At 50.9% G+C, this 16,660-nt stretch overlaps 2 protein-coding genes across 3 annotated transcripts in view; one reads left to right on the forward strand and one right to left on the reverse strand.

Moving 5' to 3' along the window:
- The window catches only part of LOC147705710 (sulfotransferase 1B1-like), a 400,304-nt gene extending 386,764 nt beyond the window's left edge, over positions 1–13,540 (reverse strand). The window contains exon 1 of one of the 2 annotated variants that reach the window (XM_086932137.1): positions 13,410–13,540. The gene's annotated coding sequence lies outside the window, so the exon portion shown is untranslated. The remainder of the gene's footprint in view (positions 1–13,409) is intronic. The other variant, XM_086932139.1, reaches the window with a different exon arrangement.
- The window catches only part of LOC147705711 (sulfotransferase 1 family member D1-like), a 517,747-nt gene continuing 514,550 nt past the window's right edge, over positions 13,464–16,660 (forward strand). Inside the window, exon 1 of the mRNA XM_086932132.1 lies at positions 13,464–13,662. Coding sequence (XP_086788258.1) covers positions 13,598–13,662 — 65 coding nt within the window. The 5' untranslated portion in view covers positions 13,464–13,597. The remainder of the gene's footprint in view (positions 13,663–16,660) is intronic.

Consider the following 16,660-nt stretch of genomic DNA (forward strand, 5'->3'; position numbering starts at 1 on the left):
CCGGTATAGTATATGTGCGTATTTGTTGTCGCCACCATCAAGTCCGGCTCTGCCATTGACCCTTGCCCTCCTTCAGTTCTCAAATCACTAGCTGATCTAGTTGCACCATCACTTTCTAACATCTGTAATGCAATGTTTACATCAGGCATCTATCCCAAAACTTGGAAAAAACCCATTATTAAACCCCTATTGAAAAAAACAAATCTGGATCAGAATGAAACTAAGAATTATAGACCCATAGCTAGTCTGCCTTTTCCAGCCAACATTTTTGAAAAAGTCATAAATACCCAGCTCTCCAAGTACATTGAAGATCATTAACTCTTGGATGACACTCAATTTGGCTTCCGTAAAGCCAACGGTACAGAAATGGTGCTCATAAAAGCATCAGAAGACATTAGAATTATTCTCGATCAGGGAGGGACGGCTGTCCTCATACTGCTGGATCTCTCAGCAGCTTTTGACACGGTCGATCATGCCATTCTGATCGACCGTGTCACACAAATAGGCATCCAACAAATGACCAGAGCCTTACTGTCTTCTTTTCTTACTGACCGTTCACAATCAGTAAATCTCAGCCCCTTTAATTCATCTCAACTGACCCTCCCGTGTGGTGTTCCACAAGGATCTTCTTTAAGTCTGACACTTTTTAACATCTATGTGTCGGACCTGGCTAAAATCATCAAATCATACAGGATGGGCCTTACATCATACGCCGATGATACCCAATTGGTGCTCACAGTACATAATGATGGCAATACTGTGGCAGTTAACTTTCAGAAGGGCAAGCTTGCCATCAGTAGTTGGATGACCACTAATTGTCTCAAATTGAACTCTGAGAAAAACAAAGGTGATGATACTGGGTAAGCTATCACCAACCTGGTCCCCCAGCTGGTGGCCTTCTTTGCAGTGTCCTCCCCCTGTTCCAGTGACCAAGGTTAGGAATCTAGGCGTCATATTTGATGACAGAATGTCCTTTGTTCCCCATGCCAACTCGGTAGTATCATCATCATCATTCCACAAGTTGCGCATAATAGAAAAGCTTCTGCCATTCCTACCTCTGATTGCGGGGAAAACATTAGTTAGTACCCCGGTCATGTCCACCATTGACTACTGTAATGGACTTCTTATGAATGCCCAAAACAAAGTCATCTATAAACTCCAACTTGTTCAAAATGCTGCAGCCAGAATGTTATCATGAACTGCTAAACACAAGTCTATTTCCCACATCGTCCGATAATATCACTGACTCCCTGTGAAAAACTGCATAAAGTTTAAGGCTCTATGCATTGCTAATAAAGCTTCTTGCAACGCTGGACCTCAGTTCCTTAACAAGGCTTTTTTTTTTTTTTTTTTTTTTTTTTTTTTGGTGTAAGACATTTATTATGAACAAAGGAAAGAGAAGTTTCACACTGCGTCACGCCAACAACCCGGAGGCAGGCCGCTATCAAGTAGTGCATACAAAAAGTTCTGAGACCCAGATAGGGTCCAACACCCAACCGGGCATAACATATAGATGGAAGCATGAATCACAACAGAATTTTGAATGTGCACAGTATGACTTCAGCAAAGAAACGGTCTTACGTTTTGTACAGTGCCTCCAGCAATTGAAGGAGATAGGAAACCAGCGAGGCCGCCCCTAGCGAAGGAGCGGTAATACACTCGCTATCTCATGTTCCGAATAGGATGCGTCCGTCGGCACCATTTTTCTCCCAACCAACCCCCCAACAAATCAAGTTAGAAACTACAAACAGAGGTGCAAGTACATGGAAAACACATCCATACAACGCGTCAATCCACAAGAAGGTCTCATGGGCCAGCCACACGACCTGCATTGCAAGTGCCATCTAGTACCAGAGTGAGAGTGTAAAGTCGCCTCGTCCGGTCACGCATAGGTGCGGGGTGAGTGGGTGGGGGGGGGGGGGGCAGGGGCAAAGCCCAGAGCACGGGGCTACCAGGTGGGCGCGGGGGGGGGGGGACAGGGACTCCAACCAGGCCAGTGAAGGCCGCAGGCGCACAGCATGCGTCCAGGCAGGGTATGCCAGTGTCAACGTGGGAATACAGGACCACCCGAAATGACCTACGCAGTGCGCACCCTCAGCCCATATCATCCGAAATGCTTGTATCACGTGAGGCATGTGGGGTGTCAGTGTTCGTGCGTGCAGAGGTCCACTGTAGAAACGGGCCCCATATGTCAGTGGGTCTGGAAGCGGTGGGCATGGTCTCCCAGTAATGCGTCAATTGCGCGTGGCCGTAAGTCACGTCTCTGATCCAGCTGTCGAGAGAGGGGGGGGCCGGTCTGCCGCAGTGCGACCTGGCGCTTGGCATACAATAAGAGCAACGCATGCAGTTTCCTGTCGCAGGGCTCAGTGTCCTTAACATACCCCAGCAGCCCTAGCAGTGGAGACGGCGAGTCCTCCCGCTGGGTGATTTGATTAATGGCCGCGAAGACCTCTGTCCAGTAGTTAGACAACTTGGGGCAGGTCCAGGCCATATGGATAAAGGACGCTCCGTCACCTCTACATCTCCAGCAAGCTGCGTCCTCCCGGATTCCCATGCGGTGTAATAGTGTCGGAGTACGGTAATATCTGTGTAGAAATTTGAAGTGGATGAGCCGCAGACGATAATTTGGGGACAGGGCCGTGAGTTGCGCACAACAAAACTCCCATGCGTCTTCCGGCATCTCGTCCCCCAGGTCTGCAGTCCAGGCGGCTTTGGCCGCGGCCACCGTCACTGGCGCCTGTTCCTGCATACAATTATACAACCTGGACACCAGCTTTTTGGGGGAAGGCCTAGAAAGCAAGTTTTGTAGGGCGGCGAGCGCGCTGGGCTCCTCAGGGAAGCACGGCCCTATCTTCTTGCAAGACTCCTTAAGGGAGTGATACAGCAATATGTCAGCGAATGTGCAGGGTTGGTCCACCGTGTCGGCGGGCATCTCGAAAAAGGAGCCCTCAGGATATAAGTCAGCAAAGGTGAGAAGCCGATTACCACTGATGGTGAGGACGTCGCCCCTGGCCGTCAGGCAAGGCAACAACGGGTTACCCCTCAGGGGGACAGCCGGTGCATAAAGCATGGAGAGCCCGGCTCGCCTCTGGAGTTCGCGCCAGGACCAGCGGACCATTTCCACCGTGTCCACCTCTCGTGACGGGCAAGTAACCTTACCATACAAGGCCACTCGCAACGGCAAGGGGGCGACCACGGCCAGTTCCACTGCCACGTGCGGCTGGTAGGGGGTAGGGAACGCCCAGAAGTGCAGGAATTGGGCTTGCGCACAGAGGGCATAGAGTTTCAAATCTGGGGCACCCAGACCACCTTGTTTTAGCGGAAGCGTGAGTAGGTCCCAGGAGACTCTGGCTTGACCTCCAGACCACACCAGCTTAAGCAGAAGGGAGCGGACCCGGGCATGGAAGTGCGCTGTCATAGGCAGCGGCACGTTTACAAACAAATACAAGAATTTAGGGAGGATCACCATTTTAGCTAATGCAATTCTCGCGACCAGGGACAGTGGTAGTTTATTCCAGATCTCGACCTTCCCTTCCAGCCAGTCCACCGCTCTTCCGAAGTTCATCGACCACAGCTCCTGCACATCTCGACTTATCCAGACGCCCAGATATTTGACAGCATCTGACTCCCATCTGAGCGGGTAGTCAGGAGCAGGGCGTACAGTGCTCACCGTCAGGGGGAAGGCCACCGACTTCGCCCAATTGATGGATATCCCTGCCAGTCCTTCAAATCGTACAAATTCACGGAGTAGCGGGCTCAGGTTATCTTTGGGATTCAGGACATACAGTGTTACATCGTCCGCATACAGCGAGATTAGCAAGCTCCTAGCGCTGAAGCCAATGCCCCTAGCAGTGTGGTGTTGTCTGACCCTGGCGGCCAGCGGCTCCATTGCAATCGCAAACAGGAGCGGTGACAGAGGACAACCCTGCCTAGTCCCTCGTGAGATACGGAATGGCTTGGAGACGAGTCCATTAACGCTCACCCGGGCTCTCGGTTCTTGGTACAGGAGCTTAATCAGGGTCATGAAGTTCAGACTGAAGCCCATCCGCCCTAAAACACTGAACAGGTAGGGCCATTCCAGTGAGTCGAAGGCCTTGGTGGCGTCCAGAAACACCACCGCCGCCTGTACCGACGGGTGCAAATAATGAAGGACCGAGAAAATCGTCCGTAGGTTGTGTGATGTCGCGCGGCCAGGTATGAAGCCCGATTGATCCGGGAGTGCTATTATAGGTAACAGCGGCTGCAACCTATCTGCAATGACCTTCGCGTAAATCTTAGCATCAACGTTTATAAGGGACAGGGGTCTATAGGAGTCCAACTGCTGCTCATCCTTATCCGGCTTGAGGAGTGTAATAATTAGAGCCTCACGCATGGAGTCCGGAAGGGAATTCAATTCGAGGGCCTCGACAAATACAGAGTGCAGTCTCGGCGCCAGTTCAGTAACATATGTTTTATAGAAGGAGGTGGTCAGGCCATCTGGGCCAGGAGCCTTATTGGCTGGCATACTCTTAATCACCTGGGCGATGTCTTGTACCGTAACTGTGAGGTCCATGTATTGTCTATGATTGTTGTTGAACCACACCAGCGCTATGGAGTCAAGAAAGTCTCGCAGCGACGCTGGCGCAGTGGGCTGTCGTGAGGTGTACAGGGAAGCATAGAAGTCTGCGAAGGCGCCTAACACCGCCTCCTGGCCTGTGACAAGGCAACCAGTGGCATCATAGATAGTGTGTACATAATTTGACTGTGCGCGGGGAGCAATCAGCCTGGCAAGGGTCCTACTAGGTCTATCTCCTTCCCCATATCTACGCGCCTCTGCTTGTCTCCCTAAAAACTTCACCTCCCGCTCGGCTTCCTCGTGAAAGGCCAGCAATTTGGATTTCAGAGCACCAGCAGTCACCAATGACGGGTCTGCACTAAACGCAGCATCTAGGGCTTTCAGTTCCCCTTCAAGTTTAGCCAGCTCACCCCGTATAGTGCGCAGCACCCCCGCTTTGCGTGCAATACATTGGCCCCTAATGACAGCCTTAAAGGCATCCCAAACAACTGCCTCAGATGTGGCAGACCCAGCATTTTCAGTAAAGTAATTATTAATATCCTCCCTTATTTCTTCCACGAACACAGGGTCAGTGAGTGCGTGTGGGGGAAGCCGCCACTGGAATGCCCTATGTGCAGTGCCTGGGGGGTGCAATTCCAGCATACATGGAGCATGGTCCGACAAGGATCTAGCCATGATTTCCGCATCAGTGACCCATGTCGCAACTGCTGGGGAGACCAACCAGAAGTCCAGCCGTGACCAAGCGTCCTTATGACACGTGTAGCATGTCCCCAGTTTAACTCCCGGGTGCCGAGCCCGCCACACATCAGTCAGCAGTCCCTCACTCATGACATCAGACACCGCCTGGCGCGCCCTAGTGTGCTGTGGCCTGCTCACATCTCTACGATCCATGTCATCATTCAGCACAATGTTGAAGTCCCCACCCAGCACAATCGACTGACAATCCAGCAACACTATTTTCGCCCAGACAGTTCTAAAAAAATCGGGATCGTCCACATTGGGTCCATAAATTGCAGCCAGGACAATAGGTCGACCTTGTAATGACCCATGGAGCAGGACATATCTTCCCTCCTCATCCCGAACTTGGGAGTATTCCCTCCAATCAAGCCCCCTACGAATAAGTATCGCAACACCCCTCGCATACTTTGAGTATATGGAAGAATAAACATGTGCCCATCTGGAGTTTCTCAAGCGAGCCGATGGGGCGACATTCAGATGAGTCTCCTGAAGGAAGCACACATCCACATTGTGTCTGGACAACATTCCGTGCAGCAGACGAGCTTTCTTAAAATCCCCCAGGCCCCTAATGTTCCAAGTCCAGAGTTTAACACCTCCCATTAAAGCACTCGACTGTCACTCGCCCCCCCCAACAATCCCCGCCCTGTAATGCCTCCCAGGCACCCAGACACCATACCTGCAGATGCAGCAGTTAGATACATAGGCATGTGTAGTAGTACATTGCACCAAACACGAACAAAAATTCGAAACATTCGAACATCCCCTCCCCATCCACCTCCCTCAGCAACCCCCCAATCAGGTCGTGACATATCCCATAAGCGTTCACGCAACGCGTGGAAACACCCCAACAACAACAACAAAAAAGGGAGGCACCCCATGAGGCGTGGTGTGCCCGGCAAACAGCCCCGGTTGCGCGGGGTGGCTACAGTCAAACTTTCAAGTTCCTGGGTCCTGACAGTGGCCCCCACCCCATACTCCACAGGGGTTAGAGGCAGTTATCGTCCCAGCCGGGGCGCGGCGGCCACGGCCAAAAGTTAGTGCAAAGGCGACTCAATGACTTACCCCAGAAGGGACAGTACAGTGGGAGCATGACCTCGTGGGTGACCAATCTCAAGGCAGAGAGCACAATAGTCACCGCTCCGGGGAAGCGCCGTGGAGACGTCAATCATTGTCACTCAGTTGGTCTGAGGCCTCCTCAAGTCTCGGCGATTTCCTCCTCGCCCCAGCACATATGTGTTTAGCGAACTTGAGGGCGGATTTGGCGTCAGTGAAGAAATGAGAGGCGTTTTCATGCTGAACCTTCAACTTTGCCGGGTATAGGAGAGAGTAGGGCACTCCAGCTTGCAGTAAGATCTTCTTTGCAGGCAGGAATTCTTTACGGGCCGCCTGCACCAGAGGGGTGAAATCCGGGTAGAAAGAAATGTGATTCCCTTGATGTAAGATTTTACCTTTCTCTCTCGCCAAGCGTAGAATGACATCTCTATCCTGGTAATTTAGCAGTTTAGCCAGAATTGGGCGCGGTGGAGCACCCACCGGAGGTTGTTTCCCGAGGGACCTGTGCGCCCTCTCCACCGTGAAAACCGGGGACAGATCCGGATCAAACAGTTCATGGAGGAGATTTGACACAAACTGTTCCATTTTCCCTGTGTTCGTAGTTTCTGGAATGCCCGTAATGCGGACGTTGGATCTTCTGGAGCGCGCTTCTAAATCGTCCGACTTGGTGCGCAAGCTGTCGATTTCCCGCTCTAGCGCCGTGATGTGTTTTTTGGCCTGTTGCTGGAATTCACAACATTCCGTCTGTCGATTCTCAAGACAGTCCAGCCTCTTCTCGTGGGTGTCCACCTTCGCCTTCACAGATTCGAGCTGCGCCGCCATGTTGTCAAGCTTGGCATCTATGCTTTTCAAGCTGGTTCTCACCTCCATGATGAGGGCCCCAAAATCTATGTCCGGGGTATCATTCCGCGCCGACGCTGCGCCCCCATCTGATTCCACCGCCGTGGTCTTCGGTGGCTTCTTATTGTCAAAGCTCAGTTTAGGCTGCTTGACATCGTTCTTCCCCATACTCGCGGTCCGAGAGTCCTCCGGTATCGCAATGGGGCAGCACCCTACCACGTCACAGCCGCCAAGTGCTCCGCTAACAGGCGGTTCCTCAGGCGGTATAAGTGTGCGCCCGGCGCAACTGAGGCAGTTCAGTGGGTAATGGGATCCGCCTCACGGTGTTCAGCTGGGATTGTAGGCGATCTCAGGCCAGGGCCACCACGTGTACAAAATGGCGGTCTCCCGTAGCGTATGTTAGGATTGGCTCGCACCAGCAGTGAAAATGCAGCTCGCAGGTGTCTGGGGTGCAGCGCGGTAAGGCGTCCCCCCAGTCGCGTGGTATCAAGCCTCAGCAAGTAACATAGCGGAGGAAGGGTTCGGCGTCTCCATTCATCAGTATAGCCCACAACCTACTTGTAACCGTCCAGGTTCCGCTGCAGTGCTCGCCCACCTCCGCTCACGCCACCGCGGCGCCTCAACCAACGCCAGTGCGACTTTACCGGCCCCCACCGGGCTCCCTCAGTGTCCGTGCCGCTCCGGCGGCTGCGGGAGCGCCACGAAACGGCGCGGCGTCCAGTGCCCAGGTGCGCCGGTCTCAGCGATCCCCTCGGAGGTTCATGCCGAGCGGAAGCAGCTTCGTCTTCAGTGAGGGAGCCGCCGCAGACAGGCTCCAGCAGTGGCTATGGCAGCGGCACGTCCGGTCCGCTCCTCAGTACGGGTCCGAGTGGTTGGGGCCTTTGCAGCCGCGGCGCACAGTGGTATCCGGTCCTCGACAGCAGGCACTTCCGGTCGGGGACCAGGTCCGCTCGCCTGCCGGTGAGAACGGTGGCTCGTCCCGTTGCTCGGATCAGCCGCCGTCGCGCTCCAAACCTGGGCAGAAGGATCACCCGGGTTTAAGGAGCAGAACCCCAGAAGGGTGAGGGTCCGCAGTCGCCAGGAACAGGATTATTCAAGGATTATTCGTAGCAGCCGGCGGAGCTCACTCAGAGAGCGGCCATCTCGCTGCTCGGCTAGCCACGCCCCCCTCCTTAACAAGGCTTTAGCAGCTTACATTCCTACTCAGTCCTTGCGCTCTTCTACAGCTAATCGTGGGCTTACTGTCCCACGTACAAAAAACGCTTCTTGGGGTGACAAGCGCTTCATTGTGGCCACAGCAAAACTTTGGAATGTCCTTCCAGCTGAGATTAGATCCAGCCCGTCTCTATTAGTTTTCAGAAGAAGGACAAATACCTGGCTGTTCAATCAGTAAGCTCTCTGCTACAGAGTACATGTCTGCTGTCCTCAGCGCCGAGACACCCACGGGTATTTGTGCGCTCTACAAATCTCATAAATAAATACATTTGTTCTCCATTTGCGTATAAGCGTCCCCTCCTGATCCCTCCCTCCATCATAGGAACCTACAGATATCACATATAAAAAGGATATAAGGATATACATAGTCGTCTCTGTTTGCTGCGGCATGGTGTTTCGCTTGGCCTTGCTACGGCTCTTCTCACAGTGCCTTGAGGTAGATGTTCTTTGTGACATATTGATTTAGTCTTGAGGCAGAAACGGTTGATCTGAGGTAGATATGGTTGTTGTTCCCGAGTGTTCCTCTTATCCCTTGGTCATCTTCTTGTTCGCTCCTGTTCCCGCCCTGAGGAAGATGTTCTCTGTGTCATATTGGTTTGGTCTTGAGATAGAGGTGGTTGATCGGAGGTAGATACGGTTGTTATTCCTGAGTGTTCATCTTGTCCCTTGTATATCCTCCTGTTCACTCCACTCTTAGCTCCGGCGAAGCTCTTCTCTTGCCTGTTCCTGTTTGGGATGTTTCCATCTCCTGTTGCGTCGGACCTTCTAGGTACATGCTTAGTTCTCTTGGGTCCTCGAAGATATGCTTTCTTCCTTTATCGTTTATTCAGAATCTTGTGGGGCCCACAAATGAGAATATGATGTTTCCCTTCCTCATTTTGTCTTGCAGGGCCAGGAATCCTTTTCTTATGTCCACTGTGGGCTTGGAGTAGTCTTGTGTGAGGATTAGCCTCGCCCATTCCACTGCATATTTTGGTTTTTCCTTGCAACTCCGAATAGTGCCTCTGCATGCTGTGATCTTAGTGGCTTGCATATTATTGGGTGAGGTCCCGCCCTTGTGGCTGCTTTGAAGGCTGGGATTCTGTATGCTCTGTCCAGCTCGAAGGGGTGATCGAATTTGATGTTTGTAATTTTGGGTATCATTTCCTCGATGAAGGCCACGCAGTAGCCTGCCTTATCCTCCTCGCCCTCCGGCACTCCTAAGATTCTGATGTTCCCCCTTCTGTTCGGTCTTCCAATTCCGCCGTCTGCCTCTGGAGGGCTGCTGTGGTCTTAGTTAGCGCCTTAAGGTCTTTATTTATTTGTTGATCCCCGTCCTCTATGTCGCTTATTCTCTGTTCTACCACTGTCAGTCTGTTGTTTGCCGTGTGCATGTCCACTCTTACAGCTGCTAGTTCCAGTTGGTTTGCATCAGTAGTCTGTTTCGTGGTTTTGGTTAGGTCGTGGACCTCAGCCAGCTTTTTCAGAATCATTTTGAGTGTGCTGTTGATATCCGGTTTTTGCTTGATGGGAAAGTCCATTAATGTGTCCCCCCTGTTCTTTTTCGACTACGGTTGAATTTTCCCTTCGCTCTCCGCCATGGCTGACAGTCCTCTCTTCGATTGGTGGAGTTCAAATCTTCTGCCTCTTTTTTGAGCTGTTGGTTGATTTCTCTGTTCCTGTGAGAGTCCATGTTGACCCTGTTTGGATTTCACCTTTAGGACAGCTTGGTGTGTAATCTTGCAGGGTTGGATGGTGTTGCGCCCTGGGGAGCCGCTATTTTGGATGTCAGCAGGGATAGGCAGGCCTGTATCTTGCTTGGCGTGTCTTTGCGATATCCTTGATGATGCCACCCGTCCTGTTGACGTTTTCATTTAGGGTGGTCGTGCCAGTCTCTGCCTTGGTAGTGGTATCTCTTTATGCCTGCATCTTGCGACTATGTAGCCATTGACCCCCAGCGCTTTTCCGCTACCGCTGTGTGTCTCCTCGGTGGAGCTGCCGGCTTGATTGGGGTTGTAGTGTTCACCTCCCCTAAGAAGTCTACCTATTGAGGGTCTTTTGGTTTCAGTTTCATTTTCCTTTACCGGGCCGGAGCTGCACTCGTCTGGATGAGCCTGTATGGGTATTGCGAGTAATTGGCCCACTCTTCTTTGTCACACTGTCTTATTTGTCCCCGCTAGGTACTTCCTTACTCGCTATGTCCCTTCTGCAGGGACCCAAGGGCTTAGGTTTCTTGGCCTGAGACGTTGCGAGGTTTCCTGTTTCATTTAGCCTTTGTTGCAAGGAGCTTCCCTAGTTGGTGGTGCGCACCGCTGCTCTCCCTGTTCTACTCCCCACTGGCTTTGTTCGTTCGTCCGGTAGCGCTTACGTGTGTGCGCCACCCCTCCTTGCTCTTTGGATGAGGGAGATGGTTGAGTCTCTGTTCGTTTCTTCCCCCGCAATTGGGGTGCTCCGTTGTCCTCCTCACCGTTCACCGCTCTCTCGTCGATCTCACAGTCCGGATCGTGCTTTTTGCTTGCGGTGTGTATGGATCACCCTTAAGATGGCTGACTCGTTCCCTGGGTAAGTCACTTTGGGGAGTTTAGTTTCAGTTTTCTTTTCTTTTTTTTTTTGCATATGCTCCGCTGCCCTGTAGCCCTGAGGTTGTTTACTGTGGCCCTATTTTGTTTCTTTCCCCTGCAGTTTGGGGGTTGTTTTTGCATATGCTCCACTGCCCTGTAGCCCTGAGGTTGTTTACTGTGGCCCTATTTTGTTTCTTTCCCCTGCAGTTTGGGGGTTGTTTTCTTCCTCCGCTCACCAGCTCCTCGGCGATCTTCACTGTGGGCTTTTCTGGAGCGCGCTGTTTGTGCGTGGTGTGCCGTACGAGCTCTCCTTCTAAGATGGCGGCCTCGTCTCAGGGTATTTTCAGTTTCAGTTTTGTACCCGGATCGAGTTCTCCGCTCTTGCACCCTGAGGATACTTTGAGGGTAGGCTCTTTTGTTCCGGTTGCCTAGCGGTGCTGTCTCACTCCGTTGCCCCGCAGCTGCTGCAGCTGTTGTTTACCTATGCGCATTAGTTCCTTACGCTGCTCGCTGCGCTACTGTCGGCGGGCTACACTTGCTCACTGCGGGGGGGGGGGGGGGGTGTCATGGGGGTTTCCGCTTAAACTGACCTTATTTGCCGGGGAGTCGCTGCTGGTATAGGCGCTCCGTAGCTCTTTTGTTCGTCTTATGTTTTCGTGGTGGCGGTTTCAGTTTCGAGGCGCCATCTTGTTCCTCGCATCAGCTCCTTAGAAGTTTGGTAATTACTCATTTATTCTCCGTGGTGGATCTTTGTTTCAGACTTCCTCTTCTTCTAGAGTCTTACCGACACCTGGGGGGGTCATTCTGTTTTCTTTTTGTGTGGTGTGGGGTTCGGATATCGACTAGTTGCTCCCACCTTTTGACGGAGCGGCAGACTCAGGCAAACCTCCTCATTGCCGTCGGTTTCATTTTTTAAGAGCAGGCAGAGGTCAGTGGGACCACTGCTTGCTCTTAATAAATATTTTCACATCCTTTCACAAAGCGGAAGGGGTCCCCTGGCAACCCCTTTATCTCTCCGAGTGGCTTACCACCTACTTGAAGTAGGTGGTAAACTGCGAGTGTTTGCGACTTTAATTGCAGTCGCAAAACAATGATACATGCAAATGTGGCTCGATATTATCAAGGGACACCCCTTCCTAATACCGTCTTGCAGAATAGCGTTTGTACAGGAGAGCAGGGGAGGAATGGTGTGCCCACTCCTGAGTGCGCAAAGATTGTTGGGCCACATAAGCTCGTAGCTGGGTGGCGTCCTGACAAATCACAGCGCTGCTTGCAGCATTGTGATTGGCTGGGCATTACTCCTGCCGTAAGTCTTCCTGCTGTAAGTCGCGACTGCTGCAGTGGCCCACCTGAATTCACCTTTGGCCCACCCAAATAAAAATTCCTGAATCCGGGCCAGGGTGTTACACCCTCTTAAAAATGTATTCCTTATAGTAAATAGTTTGGTACAAGGGCTTTCAGTCGAGTAATGTAAAGTGGCCGTCAGATGTCAAATGGGATTTTTTGTACATGCTCATTTGGACAAAAACACACACACTCTTGCGTCTATGTTTTAAAAGCCTTACACATTTTGGGAAAATATGCGTTTTAATTGCAGACATGCCAACCCTCTCTCGATTCAGGCGTGAGACTACCGATTTCAAGGCTAGTCTCCCGCCTCCCGATTCCTGCAAGCAAAAACCCGATTCCTTGGGGTTTCAGCTGACAGGGCTTGGTATTGTGTAACGTGCTAATTCTTCCAGCAATAGTCAAAGTGCCGATCCTGGGGCTCTAGAAGGGGTGAAAACCCAACAAAGCCTCATTAACACACGAATGGTCTTTTAAAGACCTGCGAAGTACTTGGGGACTGTGTGTTTGCACGGGAAGCTGTTTCAGCTCGGGCTGCCACAAAGGGAAGGGGGGGGGGGGGTTATGCTCTGCTAGCAACCTGTCAGGCCAGTGCATACATAACACTTGCACCCCCCTCTCTCTGCCTAACATTGCGCTCCATGCTTCTTAAAGGTAAGAAAAAAACGTGCGTTTGCGCTTCAAATGTCCGATACTGCAGCAGCACACTTCCAAAGCCCATACATGCCAGTAACCCGATTCAAAGCCCGTTTTTCCCGATTTTTAAAAAAAATCTCCCACTTCGCTCTTCTGAAATATTGGCATGTATGCTTTAAGTGCCCCCAAAAATCCGCATTTCACTTTCTTTCTACTACATATTAGGCTCGTCTCGTGACCTGCTTCTCATATCATGTATTTTAACAAGACGACCCTGCCTGATAGACCCGCCACCCCGACCCCAACCAATGAATCATGCTGACCAAGCTACGCCCCTGACTGAGTACGAGTCATGAAGATTCACTATCAATAATATGGCAAGAGAGAATTCGACAATAGTCTGTGCATCCGTTTTTCACGATAAAATCAGGAGTAGCTCGTAAAGAATCCATAAGAGTTAGTAAGTGGTGAAGAACAAAACTTGCCTTTGTACCCTGATTGTCTGTATCTGTTGGCGCCGCTTTGCTGCAACCAGTCCACTCGCTATGAATCTTTGCTGGCTCCAGTAGTGGCGGAAGGGCTCTCTTATACGGACTCTTTCAGCGTTTTCGAAAATCTTCTCGGGACTCAGCCCATTCACCTGGCACCAGCCCAACCCAGGGTGCAAGAAGAAATGCGTGCTTCCCGAGGGAAAGGCAGCGATAACACAGCTGGTTCAGTTCTGGGCAACCAAAGCAGGTAAAGACGACGAATGGCTACAAAAATCTGTTTGTGGGGAAGGGGCAACCCGTAATTCGATTAGCTATATTTGTTATCGCTCGCCTCTATTATATTAGTCTTTCCAAGCTTTTCTCTCGAATCCGGATTTTCTTTCGCCTAGACTTGCTTATCATTATTAACCCCCAACAAAACAGGACCTTTGACTAAAATACAAAGTACGCGCCACTTGTTGCAGGCAAGAAGAAAATCCCCTGAACAGAAGGATGACAAGCATTCCCAATGCAATAGGTCTCGCATTTTCGAAACTTTGTCCTTTTGGCATTGATTATAACAATGACAGTGGCTTTTATTTATGTGCACTTTGAATTTGTAGTTGTTGCTTGCAGGTTTTAAAAAAAACTTTGCTAAAAAACAGTGTCATTTACAATTACAATAGCTCAAAATCTCGCAAATGCGAGACCTATTGCATTGCAAGTGCTTGTTCAATCTAACTCAAGTGAAAGCAAAGCTTTCACTTGAGTAAGATACTCTCTCCGCCCTCCGAGGAAGTACACAAACTGTTAAATTAAGGTACTATTGCCCTTTCTGTATCTGGAGTGGAATAACAGAACCACTTCTATAATTGCTGCACAAATCGTGTGAGTACTTTTTTAATGGTCCCAAAGAAAGCCCCATAGACCCATCTGGGTATAGGGGGCTGAAACATGTCGACCTCAGTTTTTTAATACACAAATAGTGCAAGTGGTCCATTAGCACGATCCATGCACGTTAACTTTTTATTTTGTTTGAATTACCTATTTTTCTAATTAATAAATGTAGCTCAATAAAGGCGATTCAAAGAATTTTACCTCACTATTTTCTGAGCTCTTACCTTTCTCTGGACACTACTACAAATCCAGTGGTTACCTCCGGGTGGAGGTTTGCATATTTGAAAACAAAACCCTATGATGATGCACTAGCGCAATGTAATAGCAAAGAATCCACTTGCTGCCTTCGTTCTCAGCGTGGTTAGTGCCACCTTATGTCTCCCCACTTCCCATAGGAATGACGTAACCAGTGTTTGGAGGTATCAGAACATCCCCACCGGGATCCAGACCGGGAGTACTCCAAACAAATATAGTAGCCGCAGTAGAGTCACCATCTTCAACAGTGCTTCCCTTCTTGCGGACATGAGCGCAGCTTTACGTGGATGGAGGGTGAAGTCGGAGGCATTTAATGGAGATACGTTTTAAGGACTGCGCTCGCACAAAGCCAGCACTATGGAGAGGGAGGAGAAGGGATCAGACGAGGAGGTAACTCAAATGAATAGTAGTGCAGAGGCTGGAGAGGTACGTTTGCAAGTTGATTTTCGCAAGGTATATGACCAGTTGATTTTAGAAGAGGTGTAGACTTTGGTTCGGAAGAAGGAGGAAGACCTCTGCTCAGCACAAGATAAAGGCCTGCATAAGAGGACAGGAGCAGTGATACCTGGCTGAAGAGGGCACCTATGGGGTCAGGGCAGTTTGGAGCAGTGACGTGAGCATGGGGGCACCTGTGGAGCCTCAGGGGCTCCATGAGGACCCAGCGGGTCCATGATCGCAGCTGATTGGACAGCCATGACTGGTGGTCGTGACAGCTACTTAGGAATGTAGTGAGGGGCGGAGGATGTTTAGAGAGAGGACCTCCATGAGGCCTTTAGGCTAAGATTGGGGAACTCACACAGCACCTCAGTGGTGAAGCCCCCAAGCAGGGTATATTGTAGAGTGAATAAGGCAGGGGCATGCCAGAGATCAAGGGAAAGTGGAGAGGCAGCAGGAGAGGTCAGTTTGCCATCCTGGGTAGGCCCCAACCCACGGGCAAACCAAGCAGAGGAAAGTAGGCTAAGTATGGGTATGGATGGGAGGGCATGAAATGAGCTTCAGTGTGTGTCATTTTTTACCAGCACACCAGGCCTTGGTTCTGTTTTGCTTCTCAGTGCATTGGCTGTGGGGCCTAACTTCGGAGATCCATGTGCAGCTCAATGACCCTGAGGTGAAGAGAGAGCGCAGCCTATACGGCTAGCTGGAATACGTCGGGGGACCTCAAGATCACTGCCCCAAGAAGGTCTGATGTGGCCGCTGCGGTGCACCAGGCAGGAGAATGTGGAGCATCCCCCAGCAAGAAGGAGCACAAGAATAAGCGTCCCGGATCATTGGGGAGGTGGGGAGGGCAAAGTACGGCTCCCTCAGTAGGTTGTCATATGATCGCATGATTCATGAAAGTGGGCCTCTTAAGAGGCGGGTAGATGACGTTGCACGTATAGACTTAGGGGTGCAAACGGAACCATCCACACTTGATTACAAAGAAGAAAGACTAGAAGAAGCGGAGATGAGGGACAATGACAAGGGGCAGGCAGAGGTTTTGAATTGGTAGCAGGAAGGTGTGGTGGGGCGGTCTTCTAAATAATCTGCACCTAGTGTTTTCCAGGTCCCACATGTGCAGAAGCACTCAGGAGGATGGGTCAGGACCTGGCAGCAAGAGAAGGTGGCGAAACAAAGGGCCCCCAAGCAGGCAGCGACCTTGGCACCAAGAAAGATACATAGTTGTGGGCTTTACACAAAATGCATGTTGTCAATTGGGGTGGAGGCAAGGGAGCCTCAGGAGAGCAGCGAGGCCCGTCTAAGGAAAGGACTATTTGTGTGGGACACTAGTGTTTGAAAGGAGGACCAAAAAGTGGGCACAGACAACTCTGTAGTGAAGCAAGGGGACAGTAAACAGGAGGTCAAAGAAAAAAGAACTGCAAGCACAGATCAGACGGGAAAATCCGGTAAGGTGACTGACATGGGGGTAGTTTCAGAACATGAGAGGGGGCAAAAAATCGATGCAAGTACAGACTCAGGAACGCGCTTGAAAGTAAAGAGGTGAAATTCAAAAAGTTGCCTTATATGGAAACTTCTAAGCCATTGGGGTCCCACCTCATGCAGTCCAATAAGGAGAGGATTTGGAAGGGGGAGTATATTAAAATGCTGAAACTGCTCCACAGGCAAAACCCAGGTCC

Source organism: Lissotriton vulgaris, chromosome 7 (assembly GCF_964263255.1).
Source record: "Lissotriton vulgaris chromosome 7, aLisVul1.2, whole genome shotgun sequence".
Taxonomy (NCBI): Eukaryota; Metazoa; Chordata; class Amphibia; order Caudata; family Salamandridae; genus Lissotriton; species Lissotriton vulgaris.